General features: G+C 50.8%; 1 protein-coding gene across 2 annotated transcripts in view; it reads left to right on the forward strand.

Moving 5' to 3' along the window:
• The window catches only part of SAMM50 (SAMM50 sorting and assembly machinery component), a 35,660-nt gene that overhangs the window by 7,333 nt on the left and 12,328 nt on the right, over positions 1-15,999 (forward strand). Inside the window, exons 3-11 of one of the 2 annotated variants that reach the window (XM_081822606.1) lie at positions 478-579; positions 3,150-3,237; positions 5,407-5,513; positions 6,175-6,305; positions 6,538-6,625; positions 9,077-9,205; positions 9,707-9,778; positions 10,588-10,674; positions 13,229-13,299. In XM_081822606.1, the coding sequence (XP_081678732.1) occupies positions 478-579; positions 3,150-3,237; positions 5,407-5,513; positions 6,175-6,305; positions 6,538-6,625; positions 9,077-9,205; positions 9,707-9,778; positions 10,588-10,674; positions 13,229-13,299 (875 nt within the window). The remainder of the gene's footprint in view (positions 1-477; positions 580-3,149; positions 3,238-5,406; positions 5,514-6,174; positions 6,306-6,537; positions 6,626-9,076; positions 9,206-9,706; positions 9,779-10,587; positions 10,675-13,228; positions 13,300-15,999) is intronic. The other variant, XM_081822607.1, reaches the window with a different exon arrangement.

The raw sequence follows: 15,999 nt of genomic DNA on the forward strand, positions 1-15,999 counted from the left end.
TTTTTTTTTTTTAAAGATTTTATTTATTTATTTGAGAGAGAGAATGAGATAGAGAGCATGAGAGGGGGGAGGGTCAGAGAGAGAGGCAGACTCCCTGCTGAGCAGGGAGCCCGACGTGGGACTCGATCCCAGGACTCCAGGATCATGACCTGAGCCGAAGGCAGTCGCTTAACCAACTGAGCCACCCAGGCGCCCCCCAAGAAACAGATTCTTAACTACAGAGAACAAACTGGTGGTCACCAGAGGGGAGGCCGGTGGGGGGTGGAGGAAACAGGTGATGTGGATGAAGAGTACACTTGTCCTGATGAGCATGGTGTAATGTATAGAATTGTCGGATCACTAAATTATACACCTGAAACTAATTGAACACTGTATGTCATCTATACTGGAATTAAACAAAAAACAAAAAAAGACCAGCATTTAAAACCTAAAAAAAAAAAAAAATAGTGATAATCCATGTCCCTTCGTCACATTTAGGTGGTTGTTCAACATGTTCATTTTGATGGACTTGGAAGAACTAAAGATGATATCATCATATGTGAAATTGGAGATGTTTTTAAGGCGAAAAACCTTATCGAGGCAAGTAGTCTCCCTGCTTGGCATAGTTTCCGTTCCCTTCTAAAGAACCTACAAATCTGTCTCAAAGCCCCGAGCTCCCGCCCCAGCCTCTCCGCTGATAACCTTGCCTCCTACCCTGAAGGGAGCCTCAGTGCCCCCAAGCCGAGCCCCCTACCCTGGTTCCCTGGGTGCCTCCCAAAAACCTAACCTGTGTTTGCTTTCGCCCTTCCCTCCAGTCTCTCTTCCTGCAGAGGCTGGTCCATACGTGTGTTCTTCACAAGCACCAGCACTGTGATAGGAGCGGACCACGTTGCTTGCTGACTCCCTCCCTGGCACCCCACTTAGCGCTCTAGCATGCTCTCGTGGGGTGGGTGCTCTGTCGTTACCCACTCCTGCTGTCTCCTTGGGACACTTGCTCCATTTATCTACCATCTCCATCCTCTCCTTGGACAGTGCCTTCCATCCTTCTGCCCTTGGAGCCACGTTGGAGGCAGAGTCCCCACCAGCCTCCTGGAGGCCAGGTTCAGGCAGCCCCTGTCAGTACCCACATTCCTTAATCTTTAGACAGTGTTTGACCATTCTCACTTTAAAGAAAATTGCTATTTTTTTTTTTTAAGATTTTATTTATTTGACAGAGAGAGACACAGCAAGAGAGGGAACACAAGCAAGGGGGAGTGGGAGAGGGAGAAGCAGGCTTCTCGCGGAGCAGGGAGCCCAATGTGGGGCTCGATCCCAGGACCCTGGGATCATGACCTGAGCCGAAAGCAGACGCTTAACAACTGAGCCACCCAGGCGCCCTGAAAATTGCTATTTTTTTAAAAAAAAGAATATATAAGCACAATCTTTAAAAAGCATCGAACCATCTGGTGGTACAGAGGATACTGAACTGAAAGGTAGGCATTTCCCTTCCCCGCTGGCCCCAGTCTTACTCCCCAGGGGTCAGCGGGCTGGGGCTCCTGTATGGTGTGTGTCACGCACATGTAGACACAATAACCCCATTCCCCACATTTTCCTGCACCTTTCATTTTTGATACTATATGGAGATCTGTTGCATTAATACATTTAAAATTCTTGCCCACCTGTCAGGGAAATACCCTGTGTCCTTGTTTTCATTGGGGCTTTTTCCCAGTGAATGAGACTGAGCACCTTTCCCAGGTTTACTGGCCGTTCACGTATTTTGTGAATTACCTGTTGGTGTCTCCCATTTACCATTGGATTGTTAGGTTTTGTTAATTTACAAGGGCTCCTCGCATAGGACAGAAGTGATCTCTGTCACTGACACGAATACATTTCTCTTGTTCTGTTGTCTTTTGAGATTGTTTTTATCTTCCCTCTTTCTCAGCGTTTTCTCTCCCCCTGATTTCCACAGATCCCACACTCTCCTGGGCTGCTTGCCCCTCTCCTCACGTTCACTTTAGGCTGCACTGTCAGCTTCTTTCTCTGTGACCATCCTTATGTGTTGCTTTTCCATGAGGATTGTCTGCTGGGGGTTCTCAACCACACCCCTGGTCTCACTACAGCCTGTGTGGTAGGGCCCCCCACTTCTACTTCTTGCCAGGCCTCTGTTGAGCTTTAGGCTCGAATATGCACCTGCCTGCTAAGCATTTCCTCATGGGATCGCCACAAACATCTCCAACCCTATGTGGCCAGAGAAGGAACTCATCGTCCCTTTCCCCCTAGCCCCTGCTGGCCCTTCCTTCTCTGTCTCTGACTTCTCAGTGGTTTCTCTAATGGTACCCAGAAGTGCTTAGCCGAGAGCGGAAAGTTGGTATAGTCTCCTCTCTCTCCTGCCCTCCAACCAGTCAGTGACCGTCCTCGGGCTCCGCGTGTGATGTGTGTGTAGTCTGTCCTCCCCCAGCACCGTGACCCGTGCTCAACAGCTGCCCTCCCAGGCCCCAGGGCTGCTGTGAGCAGCTCCTCCTGCCTCCCTCTGCCCCTTTTTCTTTCTCCATGTTCATCCACACTATCAGTTGTCTCTCCTGAGGAAGTTCTACCCTGTCTGTCCCCTGCTGGAAGCTCCGAAGTCAGTCCCCTTTTACCTGCAGGACAGGCTCTAAGCCATGCGTATTATGAGTCCTGCCCTACTCTGCTCCCCGAGAGCCTTTCCTGCCCTGCCCTTCTACTTCTGCCTGTCCCTCCAGCAGGAAAGGACTGCTGGCCTCAGAAGACACCGCTGTCAACATTGAAGAAAGAAAAAAGCAGAACAGTGGTTAGAAAACACGAGCAACACAAAAAGGCACACAACATGGTCTCCCTTGCACCAAACACAACCACTGTAACGACAGATCGTCATCCCTCCGAGGAGTCCTGCCGGGCAGGGTGCATTTTGACTAGTTTTTTTTGTTTGTTTGTTTGTTTCTGTGAAAGGGATCTTGTCAATGCACCTGCTTTCTGTCCTCATTCGGGGTTTGCTCTTCTGAACGGGGTGTTGTTGCTCCCTGAGTGCTGTCCATCCCCTTCACGTGTCTAGTCTCCGTGGGGCCGCCTTCTCAGTGACTCAGCAGCAGTGCTAAACCCCCAGGCCGGTCAGATGGCCACCAGCTGTGCTCCTGTCCTAGAGGAAGACCTTTTCTTTTTGTCTTCTCTCACAGGTGATGCGGAAATCTCATGAAGCCCGAGAAAAACTGCTTCGCCTAGGAATATTTAGACAAGTGGATGTTTTGATTGATACGTGTCAAGGTACCTGCTGTGGCGTAATATCCCTCATTATCCCTCCCGTCCATCCTGCAGGATCACAGAAGCTGAACATGTGGCCAGACAGATAGCATCTGGAGGGTTATCACGCACAAAGGTCTTGGTAGTTCACGGTCCCAGGGGGGTCATTGGAATTTTTTTTTTTTTTTTAATGTTGGGCTGAGGGAGGACAGGTGAACTTTGAAGATACTGTCATCTGAACCGGTGGATGGTGCAGGCGTTCTAGGGAGGATCCCAAGGGAGGTCAGCCAGGCTTCATTCGGGATAGCCTAGCCCAACCGGTGTCCAAATGGGCTCTTGGCAGACAGGCTCCATCTAAATGTGTGCTTTCAGTGGGAGGGCACCAGGCCTCAGATTTCACTTTCAGTTTTTGCTCATTTGTTTGCTGCTTGACTTCGCACAAGTCTGCCAGCTTAGTCAACTTGTACTCTTTGGTTGATGAGCACCTGCCGCAGGCAGGCCCTGTGCTGGGTACCAGGGAGAGGCCAGCAGCGAGCAATGCATAGTCTCCTTCCGAAGGAGCTTCCGGGCCAGCAGAGCAGGTCAGGGGCCGTGGGGGGGGACAGCCAGCCCTTCCTGCCCCCTCAGTGAGAGTAGTGACACAGCTGTACCCAGGCGAAGCTCCGTGGTGAGCGTGTGTGTGCAGGATCCCACTGAATCCTCACCCACACCCGGGGAAGTGACTGGCGTTATTTTAGAAAAGATGTTTCCCAGCTAAGGAAACCAAGGCTCAGAGAGGTTTAACTTGCCCCAGATCAGACAAGTGAGTGACAGAAGTGGCCCGTCCGCTACTCTGGAGTGCTTTTCTTTTCTTTTTTTTTTTTTTAAAGATTTTATTTATTTATGTGACAGAGAGGGACACAGCGAGAGAGGGAACACAAGCAGGGGGAGTGGGAGAGGGAGAAGCAGGCTCCCTGCAGAGCAGGGAGCCCGATGCGGGACTCGATCCCAGGACCGTGGGATCATGACCTGAGCTGAAGGCAGTCGCTTAACCAACTGAGCCACCCAGGCGCCCCTGGAGTGCTTTTCTTGGGGCCACGTCTGGTTGGCAGCATTTCACCTTAGCGCTCTCCTGCCTGCCGTCGACGTGACGTGCGTGTGGTCCGCGGGGGCGCTTCTGTGGGGTGCTCCATCCCGGCGGCAGTTAGCATTACCTGGGAACTCGTGAGAAGGAACGGTTGGGGAAGTAAAGCCCTACATGATTCTGTGATGGGGGTGCCCGCCGTCATCCATGTGTCAGACCCTGTAGAATGTACAGCAGCAAGGACGAACCGTGCAGACCACACTGTGGTTCCTGCTGAGGCCTCGCTGTGGGTTTGTGACTTGTGACAAACGTTACCACGCTGATGCAAGATGACTGCAGGTGGAGATGCGTGTGGGTGGGGGTAGGCTCTACGGGAACTCTCCACTTTGTGCTCGATTTTTCCATAAACCTAAAGCCGCTCTAAACAGGAAAGCCTCTTAATTAAATTAAAAAAAAATGGTGCCAAGGCTCCGGCCTGGGCTGAGTCTGGGTATCGAGGAGCCAGCATTAAGGCAGCTCAACTGCCCCGCCGGGGTTGGGGGGTCAGCCCTTCCTTTCTATGAGAGACCCCCAGTCCTTTGCAGAGCTCAGCCCTGCCCCCCCAGCACCCTGGGGCCTGTGGTGGGTGCCAGGACAGCTGCCGCCGACTCGGGCCCTCATCATCCCACAGCCACCGCACCCCTGGCTCGCGGAAAGACAGGGACCGTCACCTCTGAACTTGCATTGAGTTTGTTGCTTCTCTTTTGGGGTTACTAGAGTCCCTCTTGTCACAAGAATTCTGTTTTAATGGCAGTTGAATTGCTGCCTCAAGTATCCTCAAGGACTCCGTAGGAGAAGAAGAAATGCCCTTAGCAGATAGCATGCACTTAAGCAAATATCGCTGCTCGCAGTTCCCTCCTTGTAGCATCTGACTTGTTTGATATCTTCTACCACAGGAACTAGATGCAGGTTCTTAGGTGCAAAGGTATATTGTGATTTTGTGGTGGACTGTTCTTGAACTTTAAAATAGACGGTGTGTTTGTCAAATGAAATGAACCTTCAAATGGCTTTTTGTCTTTTTTAGCAGTGGGACCTAAAATAAAACCGCATGTTCGAGCTGTCTCACTGTTCAATATTTTTTGTGTACGTAGGTGATGATGCGCTTCCAAATGGGTTAGACGTTACCTTTGAAGTAACTGAATTAAGGAGATTAACGGGCAGTTACAACACCATGGTTGGGAACAACGAAGGCAGTATGGTATGATATACTTCCTACTAGCAGAACTTTTAATAATGAGCCTTTAAATGTGACTGTTCTCAAAACTGATGGTGGTTTCAAGACTCTCACACACCTTCATCTCTAGGCTAGCTGATGGTGTCTCACTGATGTTCCTAGACCTGATTATAGTATGTTTTACTTTTTCGTTTAATTTAAATTCCAGCAAACACACAGTGTTAGCTGAGTTTCAAGTGTACAGGAGAGTGATTCACCAGTTGCACACATCACCCAGTGCTCATCATGATGAGTACCCTCCTCAGCCCCTTCCCCTGTTTCACCCCATCCCGACTGTAGTATGTTTCACATTGTTTGAAAACAGTAGGTAACATCAGTGGTTAATTAGGAGTGATTTGGAGAATGTTTGTATTAAGTTTCTTGTTCAAATTCCCCTGAATTCCCAATCTGTACAGTTGATTTCCCTGGCTTTGCAGTCAGCAAGTGAGCCTGCCCCTCACCATCAGACAGAAGCGGGGGGGGGTTGCATATCCACTCAGCAAAGGTACATTTTTAAAGAGGAAAGGCCAGATCTGTAGTCCGCGGTTTTGTCCTGGGTTTATGAGGCTCCCTTTGCCAGCAGAGTCTTTCTTAACAGTTACCCTTCCTTCCGTGTAAACCACCGCTGATTTTCTCTTCCTCCTAGGTGCTTGGCCTCAAACTCCCTAATCTTCTAGGCCGTGCAGAAAAGGTGACTTTTCAGTTTTCCTATGGAACCAAAGAGACTTCGTATGGCCTGTCCTTCTTCAAACCACGGCCCGGAAACTTCGAGAGAAAGTAGGAAGCCAACAGACGATTGAGTACAGTGGCCTGGTTATAAGTTAAAGTAGATGCGTTGGTTGTGAACAGACACTTGGCTGAAGCAGCTCGCCCTTGTGTGGTGTGTCACAAGGCGCTGCAGCTTTCCTCGTGGCACTGAGCCCCGGAAGTGTATTTTTAGATCTATTGATTTAAATGTGTACGAGTTATCATCACTGAGCATCTAAAGCTCTGTCCCATTGTCTCCTAGCTTCTCTGTAAACTTATATAAAGTTACTGGCCAGTTCCCTTGGAGCTCACTTCGGGAGACAGACAGAGGAGTGTCTGCCGAGTACAGCGTGAGTAGCCTTTCGTCCCTCCCTCTGTGCACTTGAGTGAGAACAAGGCCTATTTCGCTGATCGCTAGAGTCAGCAAGAGGGGGCGGGCCAGGGCGGGCAGGCCTGTCTGCAGTCTGGCGCTTGGAGTGCGGGCCTCGTGGCCGGGGTCACCCTCTGCCCTTCGCCCTGCTGTGGGGTGCTTCCTGGCTGGCGCCTTCCTGCGATGCCGTGTGTTTGTCCTTCCTCGTGTGTGCTGAGGTCCATAGCTTCTGGCAGCCAGCAAGGTCACTGCGGGTTACTGAAAGCTTTCCTCGTTGGTGGGCACTTATGTACTTCTAGCAGGATCTGACGTAATGCAGCAGATGGAATTCCTACCATTTGACCACCTTTTGGCTTTACGATGACCCCTGCCCTCTCTCCCTTTCTACACCGTGCGGGCTCCCCTCCTGTTCCGGGCTCGGTTCATGAGGGAAGAGTGGACACCCAACGTAAGCGCGGTCTGTAGGCCAGCAGCATGGCCTCACCCGGGAGCTGGTTAGAAATGCAAGGTCCTGGGCCCCGCCTGCCCGCTGAACCAGCGTCTCGGGGAGGACGGCCGGCACGTTCTCTCCATCCGCGCCCCGGCAGCTCTGGTCCGGGACCCGTGCTGGAACCCTGCAGTCGGTGCCTTGAGGCACTGGAGACACTGGCCGCTTACATTCCTCAGCCTCGCGGGCAGACCAGGGGCACGAAGCCCCCAGCACGGAGTGGGGCCAGCGGCCCCTGGCTCGGGATGCAACGTGAGCGCTTGCAGTTCCATGTTCAGTTCTCCATGTGGCCCCCTCTCCGTGTCTCCTGGGAATAGCCCTGGGACGCCTTTCTGCCCTGGGCAGGGTCGGGGGGCGCCCAGCTGGCGCTGCCCTCCCAGCCCCTGTCCGGCAGCAGCTCTCCAGAGGCCACCGGCGGTGAGCCCTGGTGTGCGGGTTCCTCCCCATCTCTCTCCCGTGTGCCCCTTTTATCACTTTTTTCTAAGCCTTTTTTATTTATTTTATTTTTTATTTTTTAAAAGATTTTATTTCTTTATTTGACAGAGAGAGATACAGCGAGAGAGGGAATACAAGCAGGGGGAGTGGGAGAGGGAGAAGCAGGCCTCGGGCTGAGCAGGGAGCCCGATGCGGGGCTCGATCCCAGGACCCTGGGATCACGACCCGAGCCGAAGGCAGACGCTCAACGACTGAGCCACCCAGGTGCCCCTCTAAGCCTCTTTTAAAGAGCAGGTTCTTAGGAGGCTTAGAGATAGCTGGTTTAGCCCCAAGGCATAGCAGGGGTGAAGGCCATCTCTGTTGAACGAGGCCTTTGGGGAGGTGCATGGCAGAGGGGCCAGGGGAATGGGAGGGACAGAGGACTGGGAGCTGGTGGCCCTGGGCTTGAGAGATGAGCTCCTGGAGGAAAAGGGCACCATCTGGCCCCTGCCTCATCCTCCTGACTGTGAACACAGAGACATAGATGTGTCTCCTCTGGGCGGTTGTGTTTCTCTTGTTAGGAGCTGCCTTATGAGGAAGGAGGGAATGATTTAGGCCAGCCGTGCACCTTCCTCAGGCATTTGGGGGAGTAGCTGAGTCTCATGTGGCCCTACGTGCGGAAATGGCAGGTGGGCAAGGCTGCCCTGGATCCTGGCTGCTTGATACCGTGCCTTGTGGATGCTCGATGAGAACCAGAGTTGAGGCGGGTGGCCCCGAGTTCTCACCCTGGGAGCCAGGCCTGAGGGCTACGGGGAATGCCCAGCGAAAGACCGCGCCGGGAATGTGAAGTGACCTGGCTTACTTGTAGGAGTCACATCATCGTCACACTGCCTGAGGCCACTAGATAGTGTTCACTGTTCCAGAGCAACCTGGGTGTCTCTCTGTGATGGGGACCTGAGATGGGCGGGCCTGACTTTGGGGCCAGAGGGTCAGGGCAAGAGGCAGGTGCTGCTTGCCCGGGGGTCACGTGGCTCAGGCCTCTGGCTGCAGGAAGGATGCTCTTCACTCGTGAGCACCTTCGTCTCCTCCCTCTTCCCCGGGGCCTGATGTGGGTCTCCGCCGTCACTCATACTGGCTTTGGACCGGGGACTGGGCCAGGTGGGGTGAGCGTCAGGTCATAGAGCCCGGAAAGCAGCCTGTGGGTTACCAAGCTGGGCGCTGAGTGTGGCTTTCTCACAGGTCACCTGTCTCCTTGCTCGGAGCACAGTCCTGCTGCTTTGAGCAGGATCACAGCTCTCTCCCCTTCTCCCTCCCTCCCTCCCTCCCTTCCCCGCCTTCCCTTCTTTTCCTCCCTCCCACACACCGTAAAAACAACAACAACAAAACAAAACAAAATACGTATCTTAGGTGTTTAATTGGAACAAGATTTCTGTGCCTCGTTCTGAGGCCTGATGGGGGACGACTCCCCATGGGTACAGCACAGAAAGGCTTATTGTGGGCTCCCCCACCCCCACCCCCATGTCCTTGCAGTTTCCCATATGGAAAACCAACCACACCGTCAAGTGGGAGGGCGTGTGGCGGGAGCTGGGCTGCCTCTCGAGGACGGCGTCCTTTGCTGTCCGGAAGGAAAGTGGGCACTCGCTGAAATCATCTCTTTCGGTAAGGGCTTTCCTCGTTTGACTACGTATTTAGATGCATTGGGAGAATAGCCTTCGCCAGCAATGGGACAGACCGGAAAGGGTCACGGGTTGGGTGGCTGCTGGCGGCTTTGTGAGTTTCTGGGCACTCGCCCCGAATTATTCTGTTGAAGCATCGTCAGCGGAGATGGGAAGGTGTGCCTGGGAGCCGACTGTGGGATGTGCTTGAAAGCTGGCCGAGTTCACTTAGGTCAGGGTCAAGCTCCTTGAGAGGATGGGCCGAGCGACAGGTCGGCATCTCCCAGCTGGTGACCATGAATTGTCTGCTCCACCCTCTCGGTTCCCTCACCTGTGAATTAGGGACCAGGAACTGCCTTCCCAGAGGGCTTTTCTGAAGGTGAAGTGATGTGATAGGGCAAGGGGCTGGGCACAGCACGCGGCCTGTGGTCAGCGCTCAGGAAGTACGCCTTCTTACTTGACACGATGGCTTGAAGTGAAATACTGAGATGCACGTTTCTTTCAGCATGCAATGGTCATCGACTCACGGAACTCCTCCATCTTGCCCAGAAGAGGTGCTCTGCTGAAAGTTAACCAGGTAGTATTCCTTTACCTACGTGCGACCTGCTGGCTCGGTGACCCGGGAGGGGAGAGAGTCCCACCCAGTAGGCACATTTTCTATATTGAATGCTTTCCTTTAATTATGGAGATTGTTCTAGAATGGCTTTCAGGGGTGTCGGTCCCATGTGAGGGTCCCAGCTCTGGAACTGCTCCATGTAGTGCAGTGTTCTGCCCCCACAGTGTGGAGGGGAGATAAAGTTCTGGCCTCTGGGATGGGGTCACTCACTAGGCAGGGAGGAAAGTTGAGGCTTGGCTGAGCTAATCCCTTGGTCACCGGTAAGAGACCACCTCAAGGCAGGGAGGGTAACTCCTACACCTGAGGGTCCCCGGGGTGGATGCCAACAGGGGGTGCACTGTTGTGCTGTCTGCCTGATCTTCAGGATCAGAGGACCAACTAGAAATCAGATTTTTACATCAAATGTGCCCAATTGTGCAAGATTGGCTAATTCTTTTTTTCAAACACCGAGTAGGCCAAACAAGCCATATCATGCAGCAGAATGTTCCCGTGGCCATTGTTTCTCCCCACATACAGGAGTAACATAACATAACATAACATATTCTGCACAGTCAGTATGTTTGAGGATTCTGTGTTATGTCAGTCCCCTGGTACCATCTAGAACAACTAGAATAACAGCTAGAATGGAGCTTCTAGGGGACAGACAGAAGCAATCTGCCTTTTTAAAAATACAGAACAACAAAAGTAAATAGTACTTGGAGTGACATGGTTTTGGAGCTGGTGTAGTGAGTCTGTTTGCTCTATTTGACATGCGGATCCTTCGCCAACAGGAGCTGGCCGGCTACACTGGAGGGGACGTGAGCTTCATAAAAGAAGATTTCGAGCTTCAGTTGAATAAACAACTTCTACTCGATTCAGTGAGTATCCAGCCAGACCGTTCACCTGTATTTTTATCCCTTGTTTTTGGAAACTCAATTCCTGGATAGTAAAAGCATCATCCAGAGGGGAAGCCCAGAACGTTAGTGCTTGAAACTGAAGTGCTCGATCTTTTCAATTTAGCTGGAATTGAGGATACTCTGGGGAGAAGTGATCGTTTCTCTCTTCAAGAGGAACCTGTCAGTCATTTTATGTGGGACCCCAGGAGAGCCCCTTCCCCATTTGTCAGCTCGGGGCCATCATGGAAATGTGTCTGGAGGGCAGAGGAATGCGCTTCCTTTCCCTCTGAGGTCCCTTCCAAAGAAATTCCAAGGCTTCACCTTATTTTGCTGAGTCTGCAGGGCTCTGGGCGCTTCCGGGAATTTCTTTTTAAATCTTTAATCCGGTTTGGTTTGGTTTCTCCTGATTTGCTCAGGAATGAGGAGTAAGTGACCTGATTCTGACCAAGGCAGAGGAGCCCCTCGGCTCGTTCTCCAGTCCTCCCAGGGCTGGGGAGACTGGGGACAGCTCTCTGTGCCCCCCTGCGACACACACACCACCTCTGCCCTTCGCCACCACCAAACTCGGGGCGAGGAGTGAGCTTTAATGAGATGGTATGCGTGTCTACTTCTACAGTCACTTACCACTGCCCCCAGTCAGGCCTGGCGTCGTTGCTTCTTGCATGTGGTTCCTGCCTTTCCCCTGCCGCTGCTGGTCCGGAGGCCCCCACGTTGTCCAGTCGGCGAGCTCCTCCCGGTCCCCTCCCCGGCCCTCGCCACTGCACTCGACGCTGTCCTCACTGGACTCCATCATGACTGTGTCCTCCTTCCACGTGTCCACTTCCTCTTTGCGGGGTCCTTTCGAGGCTTGCTGCACTCCCACCTTGCGAATGTCCCCCCTAGATTCTCGTGGAGGTGTCCTACGCTGCCACTCTCCCCAGAGGATCTCGTCCTGCCCGTGTGCTTGGCGCAGCTCTCCTTGGTGCCAGAGTCACATGCTGCCGGGTGTTCACTCTGTTCCTCGGACACGTCAAATTCAGCATGTCTGAAACCAACTATTACTTCCCTCCTGAATCTGTACCCCGCACCCGGGCTCCCAGTTCCACTGGCTTGCACAGCTGTTGACCCAGCTGCCCTTGACCTCCCTAACTGCTTGGAGGAGTCCTCACCCTGAAGGCCACTGAGCACCCAGCCCTGCCTCTTCTGCCTGCTCAGTGTCACCCAGATCCCATGCTGCGCTTTCGCACCTTGGTTGTGATGTCCCTTTCTGATGAGTGTCGCTCCCCCTTCTCCTCCTCCACGCCGCAGACGTGCTGCTCTTTGTGAGATGCAAGTCTTAACAGTACCGCTGTCCCGCGTGAGGTGGGCACTGTTGGTGCCACACTTAGTCTTCAGGCTCGTCTCTCTCCCCGCTCCCTGTGCTTTGGTTCTGCTCAACTCCTTCTCGTTTCCCGAAAGGACCAGGCTCTCTTACTTCCAGGCACTTGTACTTTGTCCTCTGCTGGCTGTTAGTCCCTTCTTTCAGCTGTTCACCGGCCCCTCGTTCCCTGCCTTTTTAAGACTTTGGCGTATCTCCTGTAGAACTCCTCTGGCCTCCAGACCACAATCGGGGTTCCTGCACTGTGCATTCAGTTCCTATGCCTTTCTCTGGGTACCGCTCATCATGCACGCACTCACCTCCCCATCCGCCCTCCACATCTCTGTCAGCTGCCCGGCACTGCCTGGGCGTTAAGGGTACCTCACCACGTAAAACACTGTTCCCACCCCCTCACGTTCCAGTGAAGGGAGACCCACAAGCAAGCACGTGTGTACAGTTTAGCAGGTGGCAAGTGTTACGAAGAATTATAAAACAGAGTAAAGAGAAAGTGGCCCAAAGGGGGTGCGGTCCATTGAAGATAGTCCGGGAAAGCGTCTGGGTGAGGCAGCGCAGCCCAGAACCAAGCCAGGGAGCCAGCTGTAGGCTCTCTGGGCAGGAGCTACAGCATGTTCCCGGACGGGCCAGGGGGCTGCCATGACCAGACAGGGTGAGGAGGAGGGACAGCACAGGGAGGACAGAGGTTGGACCAGATGGTAGAGGGCTTTGGGCCCCTTGTTGAAACTAGTTTCTGTCTGGAGGGAGGCCCAGTGTGGCATCACCATCAAGGCAAGTGGGGGTGCCTGTGGGGAAGCAGGAAGGACTGCTGGCCACTCTCCGGGTCTGCTAGGGTCGGGGGCCGAAGTGAAGGCGCTGCTGCCCCCTGGCCGGACAGTGTGTGTCTCCCCCCGGGCTCAGCCTCACCCCGCGTGGAAGCGGGGGGCTGCCCTGTGTTGGAACGGAAGCCAAGAGAGCCCTGCCTTGCTTGGGCGTTGGGCTTGGTGTGTGCTCGTGTTTGCTGTGTCTTCATAAAAGTGTCCACAAAACCCCATCAACTGTAGCGCCTCAGCTGCACAGTCCGACGTCCCCAGTCTGTAGCCCCGCGCCCCGACCCAGAGCTCTGCACAGTGCGGCGGCCAGCACGGACGCTCATTGCGGGGAAGGAGCGCCAAAGATCACGGCTCCCTGCTTGTGTTTCCATAGGTTTTCTCAGCGTCTCTCTGGGGTGGGATGCTGGTGCCCATTGGCGATAAACCATCAAGTATTGCGGACAGGTAAGGAATAACGAGTGAGTGAGTGCCTTGCAGATGCTTTCCTTTGGCTCTTTTTGGTTGGTTCCTTATAAGTTATTTTAGAGAAGCTTAACTGTTTAGGAGAGCCAATATTTCAAATTTTACTTTAGTTTTTATGTTACAGGTAACTTCAAAAAATCCAATATTTCATAATAATATGTTTTGCTTTTTTGAGGGGGAGGGAATTAACTTCGTAATATGAAAAATCTTAACATTCCCTGTTGAGCATGAAAGAATACAGTTCATTCGCATCGCAGAAATACAGAGAAACATTTAAGGAAGTGAAAAAAAAAAAGTCCTGCTCAATGATAAGCAGAGTTAACATTTGGGACTATTTCCTTTGAGTCTGTTACTTGTGGTTGTGTGCTTTTGTGCGTGTATATACACGTAAATTTATGTACACGTCTGTATTAAGTTGTTGATATACTGTAATTTGCATACACTTTTATGTTCTCTCTGCTTTTGATTTTTTAATTTTTTAAAATTCTGTTTTAAAGATTTTATTTTTAAAGTAATCTCTACATCCAGTGTGGGGCTTGAACCCACAAACCTTAGATCAAGAGTCACATGCTCCACCCCCTGAGCCAGCCAGGTGCCCCTGTGTTCTCCCCTAAAATGTTTTAAAAAAATACGGAGTAAACCCATTCACCAAGTCATGAGAAATGGTTCAAAAGCTGCATTTTAATTTTTCATTATTTGCATCTAAGTAACCCTGTAAATGTGACTCTGTAAAGTTTTGTTCATTTTATTTTCTGAGGAGAGATTCCTAAATGTGGAAGTACTGTCTCAAAAGAATATGAACATTTTTTAAAGCTTATCAAGAATGTTGGTGGAGACTGCTTTTTAGAAAACTTATAGCAATTTATACTCCTATCAGCAGAGTATGAAATCGTGCTTGTTGGCTTTGAAATACTAATAATTGTTCTTGAGGGCAAGAAACTTTTTTTTTAACCTTGCATTAGTTAAAATGTTTTAGTTTAAACTAGTTTAGCCTAGTTGATGGGAGATAGTTTGGAAGTGTAAAAATTTTTAATTTGTAAGCTCTAGGACCTATCACTTTCATCTCTCTGAATTTAATTTGCAGAAATACATTTATAAATGTACAGAGATTTATGTACAAGGATGTCCATTGTAGCATTGTTGAGAATAGCAAAAATTTGAAAACTGCCAGTATAGAAATTATTAAATTCAAATACAGGCATTCTAAAGAGACTGTAATGATGAAAAAGAACGAGGTAGATGTCTACAAGTTAAAATTGTCATGCGCTCACATTGAGCAGACTGCTCTCGAATCAGGGCAGAAGCTCCCGTGTGCACATCTGTGTTTGCATGGATAGCATCAGGGGTCTAGAAGGCCAGCCACCAGCCCAGGGATAGCATCAGCTCTGGGGCTCAGGATGCGGGGGTGGGGGGGTGGGGGGGTGGAGAGGACTTCTTGCTTTTTGTGCTTCCTGGATCATTTTAATTATCTCCAAAGAATATGTGTGATTTATCATTTTTTTAAAAAAGTAAATGGAGCTTGCTGTTTGTTTCCATAATGTTAATGGGGCATTCAGAAAGGCGTTGCTTAGAAATCCCAAATGTTAAAAACACATTTATAGACTTTTAAACTCAAGTTCAAATGAATATATTCATCGAGGCTTTATGTGGTAGGAAAATGGGAGAGACCGTGCCCTGTTCCCTCTGCACTGTTCCAGGCGTGTGGACTGCTCCCCGCAGCCAAATGTGGCTTCCTGGGTCGGCAGGGGCGGGGAGCGGGGGCAGCTGCTGGCCTTGTGCGGCCCCACCACTCCCCTCATCATTTTACTTCATTATCCTGTTCTCAGCATGGCCTAGAGTCGGCTTCTGATAAGGTGTTAGGTTTCACAGCAAGTGGATGGGGTTTCTAAGTAATTTTTAATTCACGCCTTTAATTTTGTTCAGAGAGCATTCTAGAGAGTGTGGTAACCCAGTCCATTAGGAATACGAGAGGAATTCATTTTTTTTTTTTTAAAGATTTTATCTATTTATTTGAGACAGAGAGAATGAGAGAGAGAGCACATGAGAGGGGGGAGGGTCAGAGGGAGAAGCAGACTCCCCGCAGAGCAGGGAGCCCGATGTGGGACTCGATCCCGGGACTCCAGGATCATGACCTGAGCCGAAGGCAGTCGCTTAACCAACTGAGCCACCCAGGCGCCCGAGGAATTCATTTTTTTAATTGTAATAATTTTTTTTCTAATTATACAATCACTGTGGAAAATATTTAAAAAACTCAGAATAACAATAATTCTATTTTGGTCTGGTTTTTTCTAGTATTATTTTCCTCTTTTTGTAAAATTGGGATCATACTGTTACATAATTTTTATCTTGCCTTTTTTTTAACTTAACATTGCATGTGAACACATAGGAGGCCGTTTTGCAACAGAGCTGTTACATAATGAATTCTTACGGACAGCAGATAATTCCTTTATAATGGACAGTCCCCATGTCCTTCTTTTCTAAAGAAGGGTCTTTAGTTGTGCCTTTTATCTCACTTACATCCCCAGAAGTTTGAAGTGTTTAGATTTTGGTTTAGATTTTTATGAAAGTCACCGTACTCCAGTGCATCCTCCTGATCCTTAAAAGTTTTGCCGTGGGACAATGTCGGCGACAATCCAGTACCGAACGTGAGCCTCACTTGTATGTTTTCTGCACTTTCACTGT

Source organism: Leptonychotes weddellii, chromosome 5 (assembly GCF_054177405.1).
Source record: "Leptonychotes weddellii isolate Sample4059 chromosome 5, ASM5417740v2, whole genome shotgun sequence".
Taxonomy (NCBI): Eukaryota; Metazoa; Chordata; class Mammalia; order Carnivora; family Phocidae; genus Leptonychotes; species Leptonychotes weddellii.